Source organism: Stegostoma tigrinum, chromosome 20 (assembly GCF_030684315.1).
Source record: "Stegostoma tigrinum isolate sSteTig4 chromosome 20, sSteTig4.hap1, whole genome shotgun sequence".
In the NCBI taxonomy this organism is placed as follows: Eukaryota; Metazoa; Chordata; class Chondrichthyes; order Orectolobiformes; family Stegostomatidae; genus Stegostoma; species Stegostoma tigrinum.
The window spans coordinates 27936935-27954301 of NC_081373.1; the positions used below are offsets into that span (position 1 = coordinate 27936935).

A 17367-nucleotide genomic window follows, 5' to 3' on the forward strand; every position below is an offset into this window, starting at 1 on the left:
TGTAGACCTACAGCAATGTGGTTGAATCTCATCTGCCCTCTGGGTAAGTATAAATGGGGAATAAATATTGGCCTATCCAGCAATGACCATATCCTGTGAATTATTTTTGAAAAAATGTCCAAAAAACATGTTGTAAAGAATTTTAACACTTGACTTTTCTCAACAGGTAGATTCCATTTTCAAAAGTTCAAATATACTCACCACAGGAGAGACAGCCCTTAATGAAGTTCTTAGTTCCAGTACTGCGAGAACCTGAGATTTTACATTGATATTGGCAGTTATGTCCTTGTCTTACAGGTGCTATTACTTATGCAAATAGAAGGAATGAACATCCATTTGCAGGCCACATGATGATCCCTTTATATATTCTGAATGAGGTGGAAATCATCTTAAAGTTATTCATACTGGGCAACATCACAGTGCTGTTGTTATGGCACTGGATTTATCTTGTGATGGGAAATTTCAGTTTGGCAAAAATTCCATCATTAATAACACAAACAGGGAAAATAGGATGAAGAACACATCAAATATATTACAATAGAACTACTGAGGATTTATCTTTACTCATTCAATTGTGGTCTTATGTAGTGTGTTTAGCTCATCTACCAAGGTATCTTAAAAAATGAATTAAAGAAAGTACTAACCAAGGGGATCCCAGGATAGCTCAATAGTTTTTTTAAATTGATTTACATGATGTATCACTCATAATGCCAACATTATTGCACATCCCTAATTGCCCTTTTGAAAGTGGGAGAGTAGCCATTTCAGAGGGCAATGAGAGTCAACCACATTACTGGGGTCTGGAGTTCGATCTGGCCCATTACCAGGTAGGGACAACAGACTTTCTTCCTTAGAAGATAATTAGAGTTATAACTGACTGAACGGAGCTGGGTTGGAATTTAGTGCGATTCATTTAGACAAGTGAAAGTCAGTTATTTTTCCAGCTTTTCATCACTTTCCACAAGATTCTCCTGGAAATATGTTTATGTGAACATCAAGTCAATGCAGGATCTCCACAGCTGCTAGTATTGACTGCCTTGGAACACGTGTGAATAATGATGACTTAAATGAGATAACACAGTAATTATGCCTCAATAGAAAACAAACCATTGCAGGCAACTGGAGAAAACTAGCAGAACAATAGAAAAGATTTTATGACATTAAAAGTTCCATTCTTCAAAAGGTGTGCTCAACAAGTGGTAGTCACATGCATGTGATACTTGATAGTTCTCAGCTGGACATTGTTCCTCATAATGTCTTAAACTACTGAGTGTATTTATTGCTACTATGTTTTACAAACATATAACCATATCGAAAATTAAGTGTATAATTATCCGTTTAAAAAAATTAGTTGCGCATACTTTCATTTTAAGTTGTAATTTTCTCCTGATTTTGCTTTCCCATGCAACACTTCGTAATGAGATCCTAACATATGTATGAATGTTATTATTCTTATTGTAATTTTCCTTAACCCCCATGGGACAACATCTGATCTCTGGTTCCTACTTCTAATTATTGGCCCAGCTGGGAATTTGTCATGCACTAGCAGATCTTCCAGTAAATAACCTTCTCCAAACTGAAAATGAAGAACAATGAGAAATTTGAATGATGACTGAGATTTTAGTTTACAAAACAAAAACTGTTGTGGCCCTAACAAAATAACAAATTCAGACTCATCAATACTTTGAACAAATATGTCCTGTTTATAAACACATGCATCTGCTCCCTCCTTGAACTCATTTTCTTTTAAAGCACTCAACAACAGTCTTTCAATTACATTTTGCATCCCGTTTCAGAGGGCACTTGGTTTTTAGATATTTTCTAAAAATGCTAATATTCAATTCTGGTTTCATCATGTGATTGTTGTTCAATCCAGTCAGTGTTAATGACTAAGGGCTATGCTGCCAGTTTAGGATTGAGATTTATGAAGTTTCTCTGAAATTTCACAGTATTTCATGTTAAGGCCAGGCCGAATACCCTCAAAATAAATGAAGAAGATAGCCTAGACTCAATGTTTTCTTACGGTAAAAGCGAATGGCAAGAATTGCGTTCCAGGTGCAATTCAATTGGTCTAACTACCAGATTTGAAGCAAAACATGTTTTATTATTGCATTATGGGTAAAATACAACAGAAGATGGAAAAAATCAGAATAGTTAACTCTTTTGGAAAACTTAACAGAATAATAGATTATTTAAAACTGTTCCAAAGTAGTAACATCCCATGAACACACCCTGGACAAAGGCAAATTCAATAAAACAGAATGTCTCACATGCAATTCTAGCAGCAGAGAAAGAACCTCCAGCTTTTAACTATAACCTAGAGCAAGGAAAAACAGCTTCCATATCCAGCATCAAGGTCCCAGCAGCTGCTACTGAAAGACTAAAACAAAAAATCCTGGTTCTGTGGGAGCTTGTCCCTCCCATTCAGGCTGCTTCTATTGTTCCAATTTAAAAAATACCCAAGACCTCAAAAGCTATTTATGGGCTTTCAATAGACAACTTTTCACCTCCGTGTTAAAATCTTTCTTCACAAAAAAAGGACAAAATATACCTCTTAAAGTCATAGTATCATCACGTTCATTTTTACCACGGAATAAAATGTACTTTGAACAAATATATATAATTTTTATACATGCAGCTCATTAAAAAATACTGTACAATCAAACCAAAGAAGTGCAGATCCTGGAAATCAGAAACAAAATAGAAACTGCCAGTTAAACTCAGCAGTTCTGGTCTCATCTGTGAAGAGAAAGCAGATTTAATGTTTTGGGTCCAGTGACCCTTCTTTAGAATGGCAGAAGAAGGTAGAATATTCTGAAGAAGGGTCACTGGATGTGAAATATTAACTCTGCTTTCTCTCCACAGATGCTGCCAGACCTGCTGAGTTCCAGCAATTTCTGTTCTCGTTTCTGAAAAATACTGTAGTTGTGTCATGTTTTAATAGAAGTAGACTAGTCTTAGATTTAAATTTAGAATTTGGTGCAACAGATGGAACAGCACTGCAGCCAGGAAAACTGGTCTAGCTTGCAAGTATTCACACAAGATGGCTAAGTGCCCCCTTTAAGGAAACTCAGATTGCCCAAAATATCTTTAGCAGCAGACTCAGTTTTATAACAAGCCTGTTCTTTGTGCAGGATAAGGTAACAACTTTATAATCAGAAAACTTTGGAAAAATTAAAATATAGTATTACCAATTTATTCCCTTATTCTGTGTAATATGCGAGACAGACAGGACTTTCACCTAGAGTAGTCCTGATGAACTGTGAACCCTGATTAACTTCTCATCTATGGATTTGTGCAAGTCACTTCCCTGTGAATTAATGAACATGATTGCTGCAGTCAGTGGTACCATTTGCAGATTTCTGGGATTTCAGCTCCTTGCGCTAAGATTCTGATGTGGTTCTGTTGAAGAAAGTACCTTGTTAACATTTTGAGTAGGTGCGACTTCTTCAGATCATCAGAGTGCTGAAGAAGAGACAGACTAGACTCGAACATTAACTCTATTTCTCTGTGCAAAGATGCTGCCAGACCTGCTGAGTTATTCCAGCATCTGCAGTATTTTGCTTTTATTCGGGAAATACATAATTGGTTACCCAGTTCACTAGGTTACAGGTAAACGTTTTCATTCACTGCCATGCATGGGCTCACACTTCCAATGACTCTATGGGAAACAGCTTTTTTATATGCTGTAGGGTGCAGGGGAAAGTTTAACTGATGGCATATAGTACTAGATGCTGTTGACCCTAACCCTGTATCTAATCCATTAGAGAATACACAATTTTTTTTAGAAAGTATCCATGGGCAATGGGTATTGCTGGCTGGGCCAGTATTTATTGCCCATCCCTATTTTCTCTTGAAAAGTTAATGGTGAGTTGTCTTCTAGAATCGCTGCGTTTGGCAGTTACATCCACAATGCCATTATGGAGGCAGTTACGAGATTTTGACCAATGACGCTAAAGGAATGGTGACATATTTCCAAGTCAGGTTATTGGCTTAGAGAAGAACTTCCCTTCAATGGTAGTCTAGTGGTTAAGATTCAGTGCTCTCATCACCCCTGTCTCGGTTCATTTCCCAGTTAGGGAACTCAAGTTGTCCTTTGCTGGTTTTTAGGGTGGCACAATGGCTCAGTGTTTAGCACTGCTGCCTCACAGCACCAGGAACCCGAGTTCGATTCCACCCTCAGATGACTGTGTGGACTTTGCACATTCTCCCCATGTCTGTGTGGGTTTCCTCCAGGTGCTCCGGTTTCCTCCCACAGTCCAAAGATGTGTAGGTTAGCTGGATTGGCCATGCTAAATTGTCCATAATGTTCAGGGATGGCTAGATTAGGTGGGTTAAAGGGGAATGGGTCTGAGTGGGATGCTTTGAGGGTCGGTGTGCATGTGTTGGGCCAAAGAGCCTGTTTCCACACTGTAGGGATTCTATTCTATGATAATGTTCCCATGTATCTTCTGTCCTTGACTTTTGTGATGATAGTGGATATGGGTTTGGAAGGTGCTGTCTAAAAGCCTTGGTGAATTTCTGCCATGTATGTTGTAGATAGTACATGCTTCTGCTACTGTACGTTGGTGGAGGAGGGAGTGGATGTTGCATCAATCCAGTGGTCTACCTTGTTCTGAAAGGTATAAATTGTAAAAGGTCCATCTCATTTTCTCTTGCTGGGGATGACCATTGCCTGATACTTGTGTGATGCAAATGTTACCGACCACTTTATCAGCCCAATCCTGGATATTTTTCAGGTCCTCCTCCAAGGAAGATAGATGTTGATCAACATCACCTTTAGCATGATAAAGCAGAGTAGTCTCAGGTGCAACAAGCTAGATATGACTTAATGACACATGTTCCCAATGGAACTCAGTCGGTTAAAATCATTATTCATTGACTGTAATGTTTTGATGCTGGATAGCCAAATAGACCTTGTCTATTCCCAAATGCAAATGCAGTGCTTTTATTTACTCATTTTTTCCCTTTTCCTGTTGTGAAATAAATTTAATGTTAAAAATTGCCTGTTGGAAGCCATTGTAACAAATGATACTACATGTTACCAATAGTTTATGCTATGATGGGTATAATGGAAAGAATATTATATGACAGTAAGGAACGGGAGTGTTGCTAAGTCAATACATTTAGTTGCAGTTGAAATTACCATCATTAAGTCAGGTGATGATGTAAATCGAAAATATATTGAGCTTCTATTTATACTGAGGCATCACCATCACAATCTATATGCCTTCAAATGGTCGTCTTTTTCCTTTCCCTCCTACTATGTGTACATTCTGTCCCAGTTTCTACAGACAGGCTGGAGGTAGTCTGCCCTATAGTGGAGACAGCTGGTCTTGGAATTTTGGATGGATGATCACAGGGGCATTGATGTTTGATGACCCAGACATGCTGAGAGTGTTCTGGGCAGATTCAGGTTCACCCCACCCTAAAACCAAAAGGCACCAAGAGGAGAAAGATTTAAAAGAGTCCTGAGGGACAACTTATTCACGCAGAGAGTGGTTCGTATGTGGAATGAACTGCCTGAGTGAGTGGTAGATGTGGGAACATTTACAACACCTAAAGATTTTTGGACAGGTACATTAATAGGAAAGGTTTCGAGTGATATGGGGCAAGTTGAGGCAAATGGGATTAGTTTAGTTTGGGAAACTTGGTAAATGTGGATGTGTTGGACCAAAAGGTCTGTTTCCATTCTCTATGGCTCAATGACTCTATAGCATACATAAATGGCAGACATTTTGCTCAGAAAATGATTCCTTATGAGTGATATTCAAATGTTTTCTACTTAATTAATGAATAACGTTTCTTCTGAAGACTAACGTCACTTCTGTCATTTTGTTAGCTCGACAGATTGAGGAGCTGCAGCAGATTAATTTGTTACCACGGGACTGGCTGCTGTACATTGTCATCCACAGTTACTATGCAGTGAGTTGATACACTGATTTTTAAACTTTAACTTTGATTTGAGTCAGTAATGGTGCAAAGAAGCTGATTAATGATCCTTTTGTAATTTCTAGAGGTAACAAGTTGCTTTCAGAAATTAATTACTGAATGTTATCCACTTTAGTTCGTAGAAGGGCATATTGAAATATTGTTTCAGAGGTGGGAGACCAGGAGTTGTAAGGGATTAAGGTGCTGTACACAGGTATAAAACATTATGGAAATGTTTAATGGACTATTGAGCCCGAGAGCAAATTGGCATTAAAATGTGAGGAAACTATGTTGAATTGCACTAAGTCTTGATCTGACTCAGTTGAGAATGCTGTGTCCAGTTTGCTCAGGTATGTCATATGGACGTTTGAATACACCTGCATCCTCTTGAGTTGAGCAGTGGTCGAGTAGACATGTTTAATCTAGTGGGAAATTTCAGGAGGGTAATTACAGGGAGACAGCCTCTGTGGCATTTGCATATTCTCCCTGTGCCTTTGTGGGTTTTCTTCGGGTGCTCTGGTTTCCTCCCACAGTCCAAAGATGTGCAGGTTAGGTGGATTGGTCGTGCCAAAATAAATTTGCCCCGTAGAGTCCAGGGATGTGCAGGTTGGGTGGGTTAGCCTTAGTAAAAAAAACCTATACACGGTTGTGGGGATGTGGTGGGTGGGTAGGATGCATGCTGGAGGGCCTGATGGGCTGAATGGCCTCTTTCTGTATTGTAGGGATTTTATGTTTGAAGAAGATAATTCCCCTGGTGGCATTGTCCAGATAAAGCAAGACGATTCAAGAGTGAAGCCAAGAAGCATGATTTTAAGCAAAGGGGAGGCTGAATTAATATACAGAGTATCTGTAACAAAGCAAAACTACAAAGTTGTTCTTCAAACTAAAATATTTACTGCATATAATGCCTGAAAGAAGACAAAATGTATCTCAAATAATTTTTAGATTGTATTACTGGGAATGCCAATTATTGACCTGTTTCTATTTTAGTCCGATACAGAGTTTGTGGTAATTTGTCTTAGAACAGCAGGAATGTACCTAAAATGGCCATACGAGAGACCATAAACTTCATAAATAAAGCATTTCTTGATCTGTGCGTATGAATGGACTTGGGTGTCCAGGGTACAATAACTTGAGGCTGACACAAAAATCTCAGAGAGTTGCGAAGCAGGAACTGAAGAGTGACTAACTTCAAGAGCACATTGACTGGCTGATGGAATAGCGGTGACCGGTTGGCAGATAAAGTTTATGATGGACAAGCATGAAATGACACATTTTAATAGGAAGACTGAAGAGAAGCATTATAAGATAATTCTGTAAGGAGTACAAGCACAAAGAAACTTGGTGCAGGAATCATTGACAGTGGCAGGGAGGTTGAAAAAGTGTTAACAGCAATACAGGCAGTTCCAGTGATCTGAACAGGCTGTATTCCTGAATCTGTTCACAGTTCATTCATACACAAGTCAGAACGCAATGCAGGACAATATAAAGCTGCCAGTTGTAAGTACAGGAAATGTTTGTATATCAGAAATTTAAACTTACACCACTGTATGAGATTGCATTGGTAAGTACAAGAGTTCATAAGTCAGACATTCATAAATCACTGACCCCCTGTATATGGGATCTTAAACTTTATAAATGGTGGCATTTAGTACAAAAGCAAGGGAGTTATCTTGCATATTTTTTAAATTTAGTTGTCTCCAAACTGGAACGTTATGTTTGGAGTGAGCATTGTACTTCAGGCAAGTTATGAAATCTTTCAAGATGATGCAAAGAAACTTTATGAAGTAACAGAGATGAAATATTTCAATAATGTGGAAAGACTACAGAAACTGGGTTTGTTCTCCTTGGAGGAGAGGTGGTTGAGAGGAGATTTGATTGAGGTTTTCAAGTTTGTCTACTGAGTTAGTATGGGTGGAAATTAGAAACAGGACCAGAGCAGTCACTTTATTGGGAGTTTTCTATAGTCCTCCCAATAGCAACAGAGACACTGAGGAACAGATTGGAAGGCAGATTTTGGAAAGATGCAGAAGTAATAGGGTTGTTGTCATGGGTGATTTCAATTTCCCGAATAAAGACTGGAACCCCTTAGTGCAAATAGTTTGGATGGAGCTCTTTTTGCCAGGTGTGTCCAGGAAGGATTTCTGACTCAATGTGTAGATAGTCCAATGAGAGGGGAGGCCATATTGGATTTGCTACTTGGCAATAAACTGGGCGAGGTGTCAGATCTCTCGGTGGGAGAGCATTTCGGTGATAGTGATCACAACTCCATGACCTTTGATGATGAAACTAAACTAGTCCCATTTGCCTCAATTTGGGCCATATCACTCTAAACCTTTCCTATTAATATACCTGTCCAAATGTCTTTAAATGTTGTAACTGTACCCACATCTACCACTCACTCAGGCAGTTCATTCCACAAACAAACCACTCTCTGTGTGAAAAAGTTGCCCCTCAACCTTAGATGAAGAGTCTAGGCCTGAAACATCAGCTTTTGTGCTCCTAAGATGCTGTTTGGCCTGCTGTGTTCATTCAGCTCCACACTTTGTTTTCCATGACCTTTACGATAGTCATGCAGAGGGATAGGAGCAGATGATATGGGAATGTATTTAATTGAGGGAGGGGGAATTACAATGCTATGAGGCAAGAACTGCAGAGCATAAATTGCTCATATGTTCTCAGGGCAATACATGACAGAAATGTGGATGTTGTTCAGGGGGGGCACTTGCTTTGAGTACTGGATAGGTTTGTGCCACTGAGGCAAAGAAGAGATGGTAAGGTGAAGGAACCTTGGATGACAAGACATGTGGAACATCTAGTCAACAGGAAGAAGGAAACTTAGTTAAGGTTGAGGAAGCAAGGATCGCACAGGGCTCTAGATAGCTACAAGGTAGCCAGGCAGGACCTGAGGAACGGACTTAGGAGAGAAAGAAGTAGGTATGAAAAAGCCTTGGCGGGCAGGATTAAGGAAAATCCCAAGGTGTTCTATACTTATGTGGGGAACAAGAGGATGGCCAGAGTGAAGGTCATGCTGATCAGGGATGGTGGAGGGATCTTGTGTGTGGAGTTGGAGGAGGAGGGGAGATCCTTAATGAATACTTTGCTTCAGTATTCATCAGTGAGAGGGACCTTGACATTTATGACGACAGTGTGAAACAGGCTAATATGCTTGAACAGGTTGATGTTAGAAAGGGGGATGTGCTAGAAAGTTTGAAAAACGTGAGGATAGATAAGTCCCCTGGGCCAGATGGGATAAGCCCAAGGTTCTTAGGGAAGTGAGGGAAGAGATTGCTGCCCCTTTGGCAATGATCATTTGGTCCTCACTGTCCACTGGAGTATTACCAGATGATTGGAGGGTGGTAAATGTTATTCCTTTGTTCAAGAAAGGGAATAGGGATAATCCTGGGAATTACAGACCAGTCAGTCTTACTTCTGTGGTGGTAAAATTATTGGAGAGGATTCTGAGAGAAAGTATTTATAATTATTTGGAAAAATGCACATTGATTAGAAATAGTCAGCATGGCTTTTTGAGGGGCAGGTCATGACTCACAAGCCTTATTAAATTCTTTGAGGATGTGACAAAATACATTGAAGATAGAGCAGTGAACGTGGTGTATATGGATTTTAGCAAGGCATTTGATAAGGTTCCCCATGCAGGCTCATTCAGAAAGTTAGGATGCATGGGATTCAGGGAAATTTGGCTGTCTGGATACAAGATTGGCTGTCCAATAGAAGACAGAGGATGGTAGCAGATGGAAAATATTCAACCTGGAGCTTGGTGAGCAGTTGTGTTCCTCAGGGATCCGTTCTGGGACCTCTGCTGTTTGTGAACTTTATAAGTGACTCGGATAAGGAAGTGGAAGGTTGGGTTAGTAGGTTTGCCGATGACACGAGGGTTGGTGGAGTTATGGATAGGGTGGAGGGCTGTTGTAGATTGCAACGGGACATTGACAGGATGTGGAGCTGGGCAAAGCAGTAGCAGATGGAACTGAACCTGGAAAAGTGTGAAATGATTCATTTTGGAAGGTTGAATTTGAAGGCAGAATACAGGGTTAGTGACAGGATTTCTGGCAGTGTGGAGCAACAAAGGGATCTTGGGTCCACATCCACAGGTCGCTCAAAGTTGCTACCCACGTTGATAAGGTTGTTAAGAAGGCGTATGGTATGTTGGCTTTCATTGGCAGGGGAATTGAGTTTAAGAGCCACAAGGTTATGGTGCAGCTGTATAAAACCCTGGTTAGACCACACTTGGAATATTGTGTTCAGTTCTGGTCACCTCATTATAGGAAGGATATGGAAGCTTTAGAGAGAGTGCAGAGGAGATCTACCAGGATGCTGCTTGGACTGGACGGCAGGTCTTATGAGGAAAGGTTGAGGGAGTTAGGGCTTTTCTCTTTGGAATGAAGAAGGATGAGAGGTGACTTGATAGAGGGGAACAAGATGATGAGAGGCATAGATAGAGTGGATACCCAGAGACGCTTTCCCAGGGCAAAAATGACTATTACAAGGGGGCATAATTTTAAGGTGAGTGGAAGAAGGTATACAGGAGATGTCAGAGATAGGTTCTTTACACAGAGAGTGGTGGGTATGTGGAATGTACTGCTGGCAGTGGTAGCGGAGTTAGATACATGAGGGACATTTAAGCGACTCTTGGATAGGCACATGGATGATAGTAAAATGTAGGGTATGCAGGGTAGTTTGATTTTCGAGTAGGATAATAGGTTGGCACAACATCGTGGACTGAAGGGCCTGTACTTGCTGTACTGCTCCATGTTCTATGAAATCACATGGGATATAGACATAATGCATAGGGAGAACTAGTTCCTTTTAGTGGAATTGTCAATAACCACAAGACACCAATACAAGGATTGGTGCTTGAGAAAATTTGGTTTGACACAACAAGTGGTTTCAATCTGGAGTAAGCATCTTGAAAGTATAATGGAGGTGGATTCAATCAGGGATTTGTTACCATCTTCACAGGACCTAGGAAAAAGATCATACAATGGGGTTTCACATTTTAAGATCTTTACCAAATCAAAACAAAATCAACTATTATTTCATAGGTAACTAATACATTATAAGCTACAGAAATGGTATTCATTATTAACATTTCAATATAACTGAAAAGGCCATGGCACATTTAAATTTTACATCATGTTCTCATTAGATATGTAGTCTGGTGGATTCAAGTAAGTTGAATAATCCTTTTTTTTGTAACAAAGTCCGCTCCATCTTCTGAATATTTGACTCCTTGGCAACTCATCATTTCTCTCCAAGAAGCTTTGTTCCTTTAACAGCTGTTTGTCCTTACCTTCATCCCATTAGTGATTAACCCATAAACAGGCTTTTTCTTCTCCCTGGTAAAACAGACAGTGACTAACTGAGCCTATGAATCTGTAAGTCTCTCAACTTACCATAAGAAATACCTTGTTGTGTGGACTGAATGTTTTATTCACTTTGCAGCTACAACATGGGGGAGATGTGCCATGTCTGAAATACGTTCCCTCTGAAGCAGTCCGGTTTGGCTTCATCATTACAGAGGTATAAAGAATAGTTATAATAGAGGAGGTTATCCAAATTATTCATCTCCTGGAAAAGAAATATTTTATTCCCTATAATAGAGCTATTTAAATTTTATAACTTTTCCATAATTTAGTTTTCTGAATTTTACAGTAGAAGTGCAACCTTGAGTTCAGATAACATACAGATCTTGTATCTTGTTCTAACAGATTTTGATGTTATCTGAAACTCTCAAGCAGCTTTCTTGCAATCGTAGAGAGAGCAAGAACTGCAGATGCTGGAATCAGAGACAACATGGTGTCGGGCTGGAGGAGCACAGCAGGCCAGGCAGCATCAGAGGAGCAGGAAGGTTGACATTTCAGGTTGGGACCCTTCTTCAAAAATGGGGAGGGGGAAAGGAGATGAGAAATAAATAGAGAGAGGAGGGGTGGGGCTGGGGAAGGTAGGTGGGATGGTGATTGGTGGATGCTGGCAGTGAGTGGTAGGGATTGGTCAGTGGGATGGGAGGGGCGGATAGGTGGGAGAGAAGATGGACAGGTTGTGTCAAGTCAAGGAAGCAGGGATGAAAGGGAGAGTTGGACATGGCATGAGGCCGAGGTGGGGAGATTTGAAATCTGGTGAATTCTACGTTTAAACCATCGGGCTGTCGGCTCCTGAGGCAAAATATGAGGTGTTGCTCCTCCAGTTTGTGGATGGTTTTGTTGTGACACTGGAGGAGGCCCTGGATGGACATGTCACCTAGGGAGTGGGAGGGAATTTAAAATTGTTGGCAACTGGAAGGTGTTGTCGTTTGTCATGTACAGCATGCAGATGCTCTATAAAATAGTCTCCAAGTCTACACTTGGTCTCACCAATGTAGAGGAGGCCACAACGGGAGCAGCGGATACAGTAGACCAAGTTGGCAGATGTACAGACGAGCACCTGTCTGAAATGAAAAGTTTGTTTTGTGCCTTGAATGGAGGTGAGGGGGAGGTGTAGGGGGCAGGTGTAACACTTCCTGCTGTCTGCTGTTGCAAGGAAAGGTGCTGGGGTGGGGTTAGTCAGGAGTGTGGAGAGGACAAGGGAGTCATGGAGTGAGTGACCCCTATGAAAAGCAGATTGGGGAGGAAAGATCTCTTTGGTTGTGGGGTCGGATTGTAGGTGGCTGACATGGCAGAGAATGATACGCTGGATGCGGAGGTTGGTGAGGACAAGGAACATTCTTTCTTTATTTTCCACCTATCATTGTCATGGAAAGGATGTAATTTTGTAATTTTGATTTTCTGGTTGATGGCTATAGAAGAGATCAGAACATTTATATTGCAGACTTGCTTTCACATTGACACCAAGCACAGAGTATAATGCTGACATTTTGTAGACATTGAGGATATAACATTCACACTGAATCCACCTGGAAGGACTAGGGTAGAATCATAGCAGGCTTATCCCAAAACTTTGTGGGAAGCTAGATCCCTTGATGAGATATTTGCATCATCAGTAGCCATGGGTGAGGTACAGAAGACTTGAGGGTGACTAATGTGGCGCCATTACTGAAGAAAGATGGTAAGGAAAAGCCAGGGAATTTTAGACCAGTGAGTTTGAGGACTCTGGGGGACAGGATTTCCATATATTTGGAAACACAAGGACTTATTAGGGATAGTTAACGTGGCTTTTTGCATGGGAAATTGTGTCTCACTAATTTGATTATACAATAATATTATATATAAAATTATATATATTGTAATATTATAATATTGTATATAAAATTATATACATTATAATTTGATTGTGTTTTTTGAACAAGTGACAAAGAACATTGATGAAGGCAGAGCGGTGAACGTGGTCGAATGCCTTGCTGAAGTTCATATAGACAAAGTTCCACTTGGTAGACTGGTCAGTAAGGTTAGATCACATGGAATACAGGGAGACCTGGTCATTTGGAAACAAAATTGTCTTGAAGGTAGGAGACAGAGGGTGGTGATGGAGGGTTGTTCTTTTGGAGTGGCAAGTTGAGACAAACAGTGTGCTGCAAGGATTGGTTCTGGGTCCACTGCTTTTTGTCATTTATATGAATGATTTAGATGTAAATATAGAAGGTATGGTTCATAAGTTAGCACCAAAATAAGTGGTGTTGTGGACAGTGAAGAAGAGTATCTCAGAATAAAATGGGACCTTGATCAGATGGACCAAGGATTGACAGATGGAGTTTAATTTTTGATAAATATGAGATGTTTACATTTTGGTAAGGCAAATCAGGTCATACCCTTAATGGTAGGGTCCTGAGAATTTTGCCAAATGAAGAGATCTTAGAGTGCAGGTTCATGGTTCCTTAAAGGTGGAGTCGCTGGTAGACAGGGTAATGCAGAAGGCATTTGGTACGCTTGCCTTTATTGGTCAGTGCATTGAGTATGGGAGTTGGGATGTCATGTTGCAGCATACATGACATTGATTCGGCCACTTTTGGAATACTGGATTCAATTCTGGTCTCATTGTTATGGGAAAGATGTTGTTAAACTTGAAACAGTACAGAAAAGATTTACAAGATGTTGCTAGGTCTGGAGAGTTTGAGCTGTAGGGAGAAGTTGAATGGGCTGGGGTAATTTTTCCTGGTGTGTCAGAGGCTGAGGCGTGAACTTTCAGAGGTTTCTAAAATCATGGGGGCAATGGTTAGGCTGAATAGCCAAAGTGATTTTCCCAGTGTAGGGGAGTGCAAATCTGGATGGCATATGTTTAAGATGAGAGGGGGAAGGTTTAAAAGGGATCTAAGGGGCAGATTTTTCACACAGAGGGTGGTGCATGTATGGAACATGCTGCCAGAGGAAGTTTTAGAGGCTGGTACAATTATAATCTGTAAAAAGCATCTGAATGTGTGTATGAATAGGAATAGTTTACAGGGATGTGGGCCAAATGCTGGCAAATGGGACTAGATTATTTTAGGATATCTGGATGGACAGGTTGGACCAAAGGGTCTGTTTCTGCGATGTGCATCTCTGTGACTCTATGTGAGCCATGGTACGATGAGCGATATAATCAGGCAAGACAATCATCTCACTGCAACTTACACATCTTGCTCAATCAGGGTGGTAAGATTCTCACCAGACAGCAGTGTTCTCAGTTAATACTCCTTACTGCTTATTAAATTCGGTGTAGAAAGAGGTCATTCAGAATATTGAGTCTGCAGCAACCCTTCAAACAACAGCCCATCCATACTTATTCCATCCCCATAACACTGCACATCCCCACCCACTACAAGGCAATTTAGCATGGCCAAAGCACCTGACCTGCATATCCTTGGACTGTGGGAGGAACATGTGGAGGAAAGCCACACAGACACGGCAGAATGTGCAAACTCCACACAGTCACCCAAGACTGGAATTGAACCTGTGAGGCAGCAGCACTACCCACTATGCCACTGTGCCACCCAAATGATTTGTTAACAGTCACCATGGATTATGATCTTGTTAAACCTGCCATAAGAAGCAGACATTGGACAAACTTAGGCACACTCCATGGACAATGGCCATATATATCTCACATCCATGGACACTAGCATCTGACTTATGCCAGTCCTCATGAACCCTCATGGTGCATCTCCAATTGCTCACAGGATGCATCTGCACATCAATACTGCACCTCAGTCTTCACCAGCCATTATCATTGTAATGCTGCATTAAGTACACTTTGTAATGAGGTACACATGCCCCCAGCTCATGGACTAGACTTGGCTGTACCTTTGGGCTCTTTACTCACTCACTCATTCTGAGTCTACCTGGATGCTTGCAGTCTCGCTGCCTTTCATTGCCTCACCTTTTTGCACTTTGTCTCCTCATCCAGAGTGAGTGAGTGCAATGACAGCAAGTGAAAAGTGTGTGTCCCTGAGCACAAAGAGTCCTTGCTGCAGCATTACAGTAATATCCGTAGGTATAGCCTGAGATGAAGTATTGAGATGTGAGTGCCTGACACTCAATATGGAGGTCTTTTGGAGAAAACAGAGGGTTAAACCCAGCTAAGAACCTGCTCGGGTTTCCATGTCAAATTTTCCCAATGGCTAGTTTGTACAGTCAGTTTGATGAGATTTCAACCAATGGTGAATTAGACTGTTAAGCCATTTAACAAGCAAGAGTATGAATTGTGAACTCAACACTCAATGGCGAGAATCTCGCAATGCCATTTGAACTGAGTAGCGAAATTGTGGGGAGATGATCGTGTGTTGAAATGACCATCTCGCCCGATTCTGCCATGCATCTTGCCATTGCCCACGTCTCTCAAAACCTGGTGAGTTTCTGCCAATAGGCTGTGTTCTATTGACGTATATTCACAACCAGCCATAACTTTGGAAAATTGTATATCCAATAAGTAAATTAATCTGGAATGAGAAGCTAGCCTTAGTAACGGTAGCTATACAATGACTCAATTTTATAAAAACTGGTTCATTAATATCTTTGCAGAAAGAAAAATTTTGTAATCTATATCTAGTCTGGCCTAAGGGTTCTAGCCCTTAAGCAATGTGGTTGACTCTTAATTGACGAGTCATTCAGTCAAGGACAACTAAGAAGAGCAATAAATGCTTACCAGCAATGTCAACAATTGGTGAATGTACAAAAACAAAGTTAAAATTAGATGTACCATGACTTAGGTAACATCAACACTTTTCATCTTTCCATAGATTGTTACTTATCAATGCAGCTTATTAACTTGCTCAATTGGAAGCATGCTCATCTCTAAGTCAGAGGATTGTGTGGTCAAGTCCCTTTTCACAACTTGTACACAAAAATCTACTTGACACACAGTACAGTCCTGAGGGTGTGCTGAACTGTTGTAAGTGCTGTCTTTCAAATGAAACTTTGAATTGAGGCTCCATTTGTTTTTTGATGGTAATAAACAACATAAAACTTCTCTCTCAAAGTGGAGTTGGAGACCTATACCCTGCACAATGGCCTATATTTATCCCGCAAACATCAGCCTAAAAACATGTACTTTTGTCATTATCACATTTGCTGTTTATGGGACCTTGCTGCGTGCCAATTCACTGCCACACTTCCTGGATTACAACAATCACTACACTCAAAAGTACCTAATTGCTGCAGAATGCTTTGGTAGATCCTGTGATCATAATAGATGCTACACAAAAGTAATACTTTTCTTTCTTCGGCTGAAGGTAGTCACCCTGCACATGCATGGATCTCTGCTTTCCAGTCAACAATGATGTGAATGAGCAGAACTACCATGGCTGCTCTCATGCATAATTTAAAACTAAATGGCATCATTTGTTGCACCAGAACCAGACCATTCATTTACTGGATGTTTGACCTAGTAACTACTCAGGTCAAAATGCTGCAGCAAGGGCACTTTATCTTATGCCAAGTAATAAAATTCCTGTGTCTGAGCCAAAAGATCTGGATTTGAAATCCACTTTGGACTGGATGGCCATGGACGATGTGTTTGCAGTATGGCTGAACAAATTGATTATTAACCTCTTAAATCCTTCTGATCTGCCTGTGGTAGGTGATGAGCGTGGAAGAGTTGCTTTGTTAATTATGCTTAAGGTGGACTGGCATCCCTCAAGCTGCAAACCCTGGTTATAGTCTAGTGACATGTTCCAAGAAACATCTAGTTATGGAAACATGCTCATAAGAAGAACTATCGGGAGGACTGTTAGAACAGCTCCATTTGATGGCTGTTCCTATAACTATAGTTTAGATATTTTCATTGAATGTTTCATCAGCTTTACTGCTTTGCTGATTCCATTACATGGAAAATAATCAGTAGATGGAAACAATTGTAAAAAGCTGAATAGTTCCTCTGATATCATAAACTGGAAAAGAGAGGCTTGAGTGGTTTATTGTTATTGTAATCACTTTTATTTTTATATGATACATGGCAATATTATTTATAATACAAAACTCAAGTCTGACGTTCAGTTGCCTTAAGGGTAAT

The 17367-nt window shown here is 40.5% G+C and overlaps 1 protein-coding gene across 1 annotated transcript in view; it reads left to right on the top strand.

The window, feature by feature from the left end:
• Positions 1 to 17367, top strand: part of btbd16 (BTB (POZ) domain containing 16) — a 38146-nt gene continuing 20779 nt past the window's right edge. The window contains exons 1-3 of the mRNA XM_059653067.1: positions 1 to 43; positions 5843 to 5925; positions 11395 to 11472. Of these exons, the coding sequence (XP_059509050.1) occupies positions 16 to 43; positions 5843 to 5925; positions 11395 to 11472 (189 nt within the window). The 5' untranslated portion in view covers positions 1 to 15. The remainder of the gene's footprint in view (positions 44 to 5842; positions 5926 to 11394; positions 11473 to 17367) is intronic.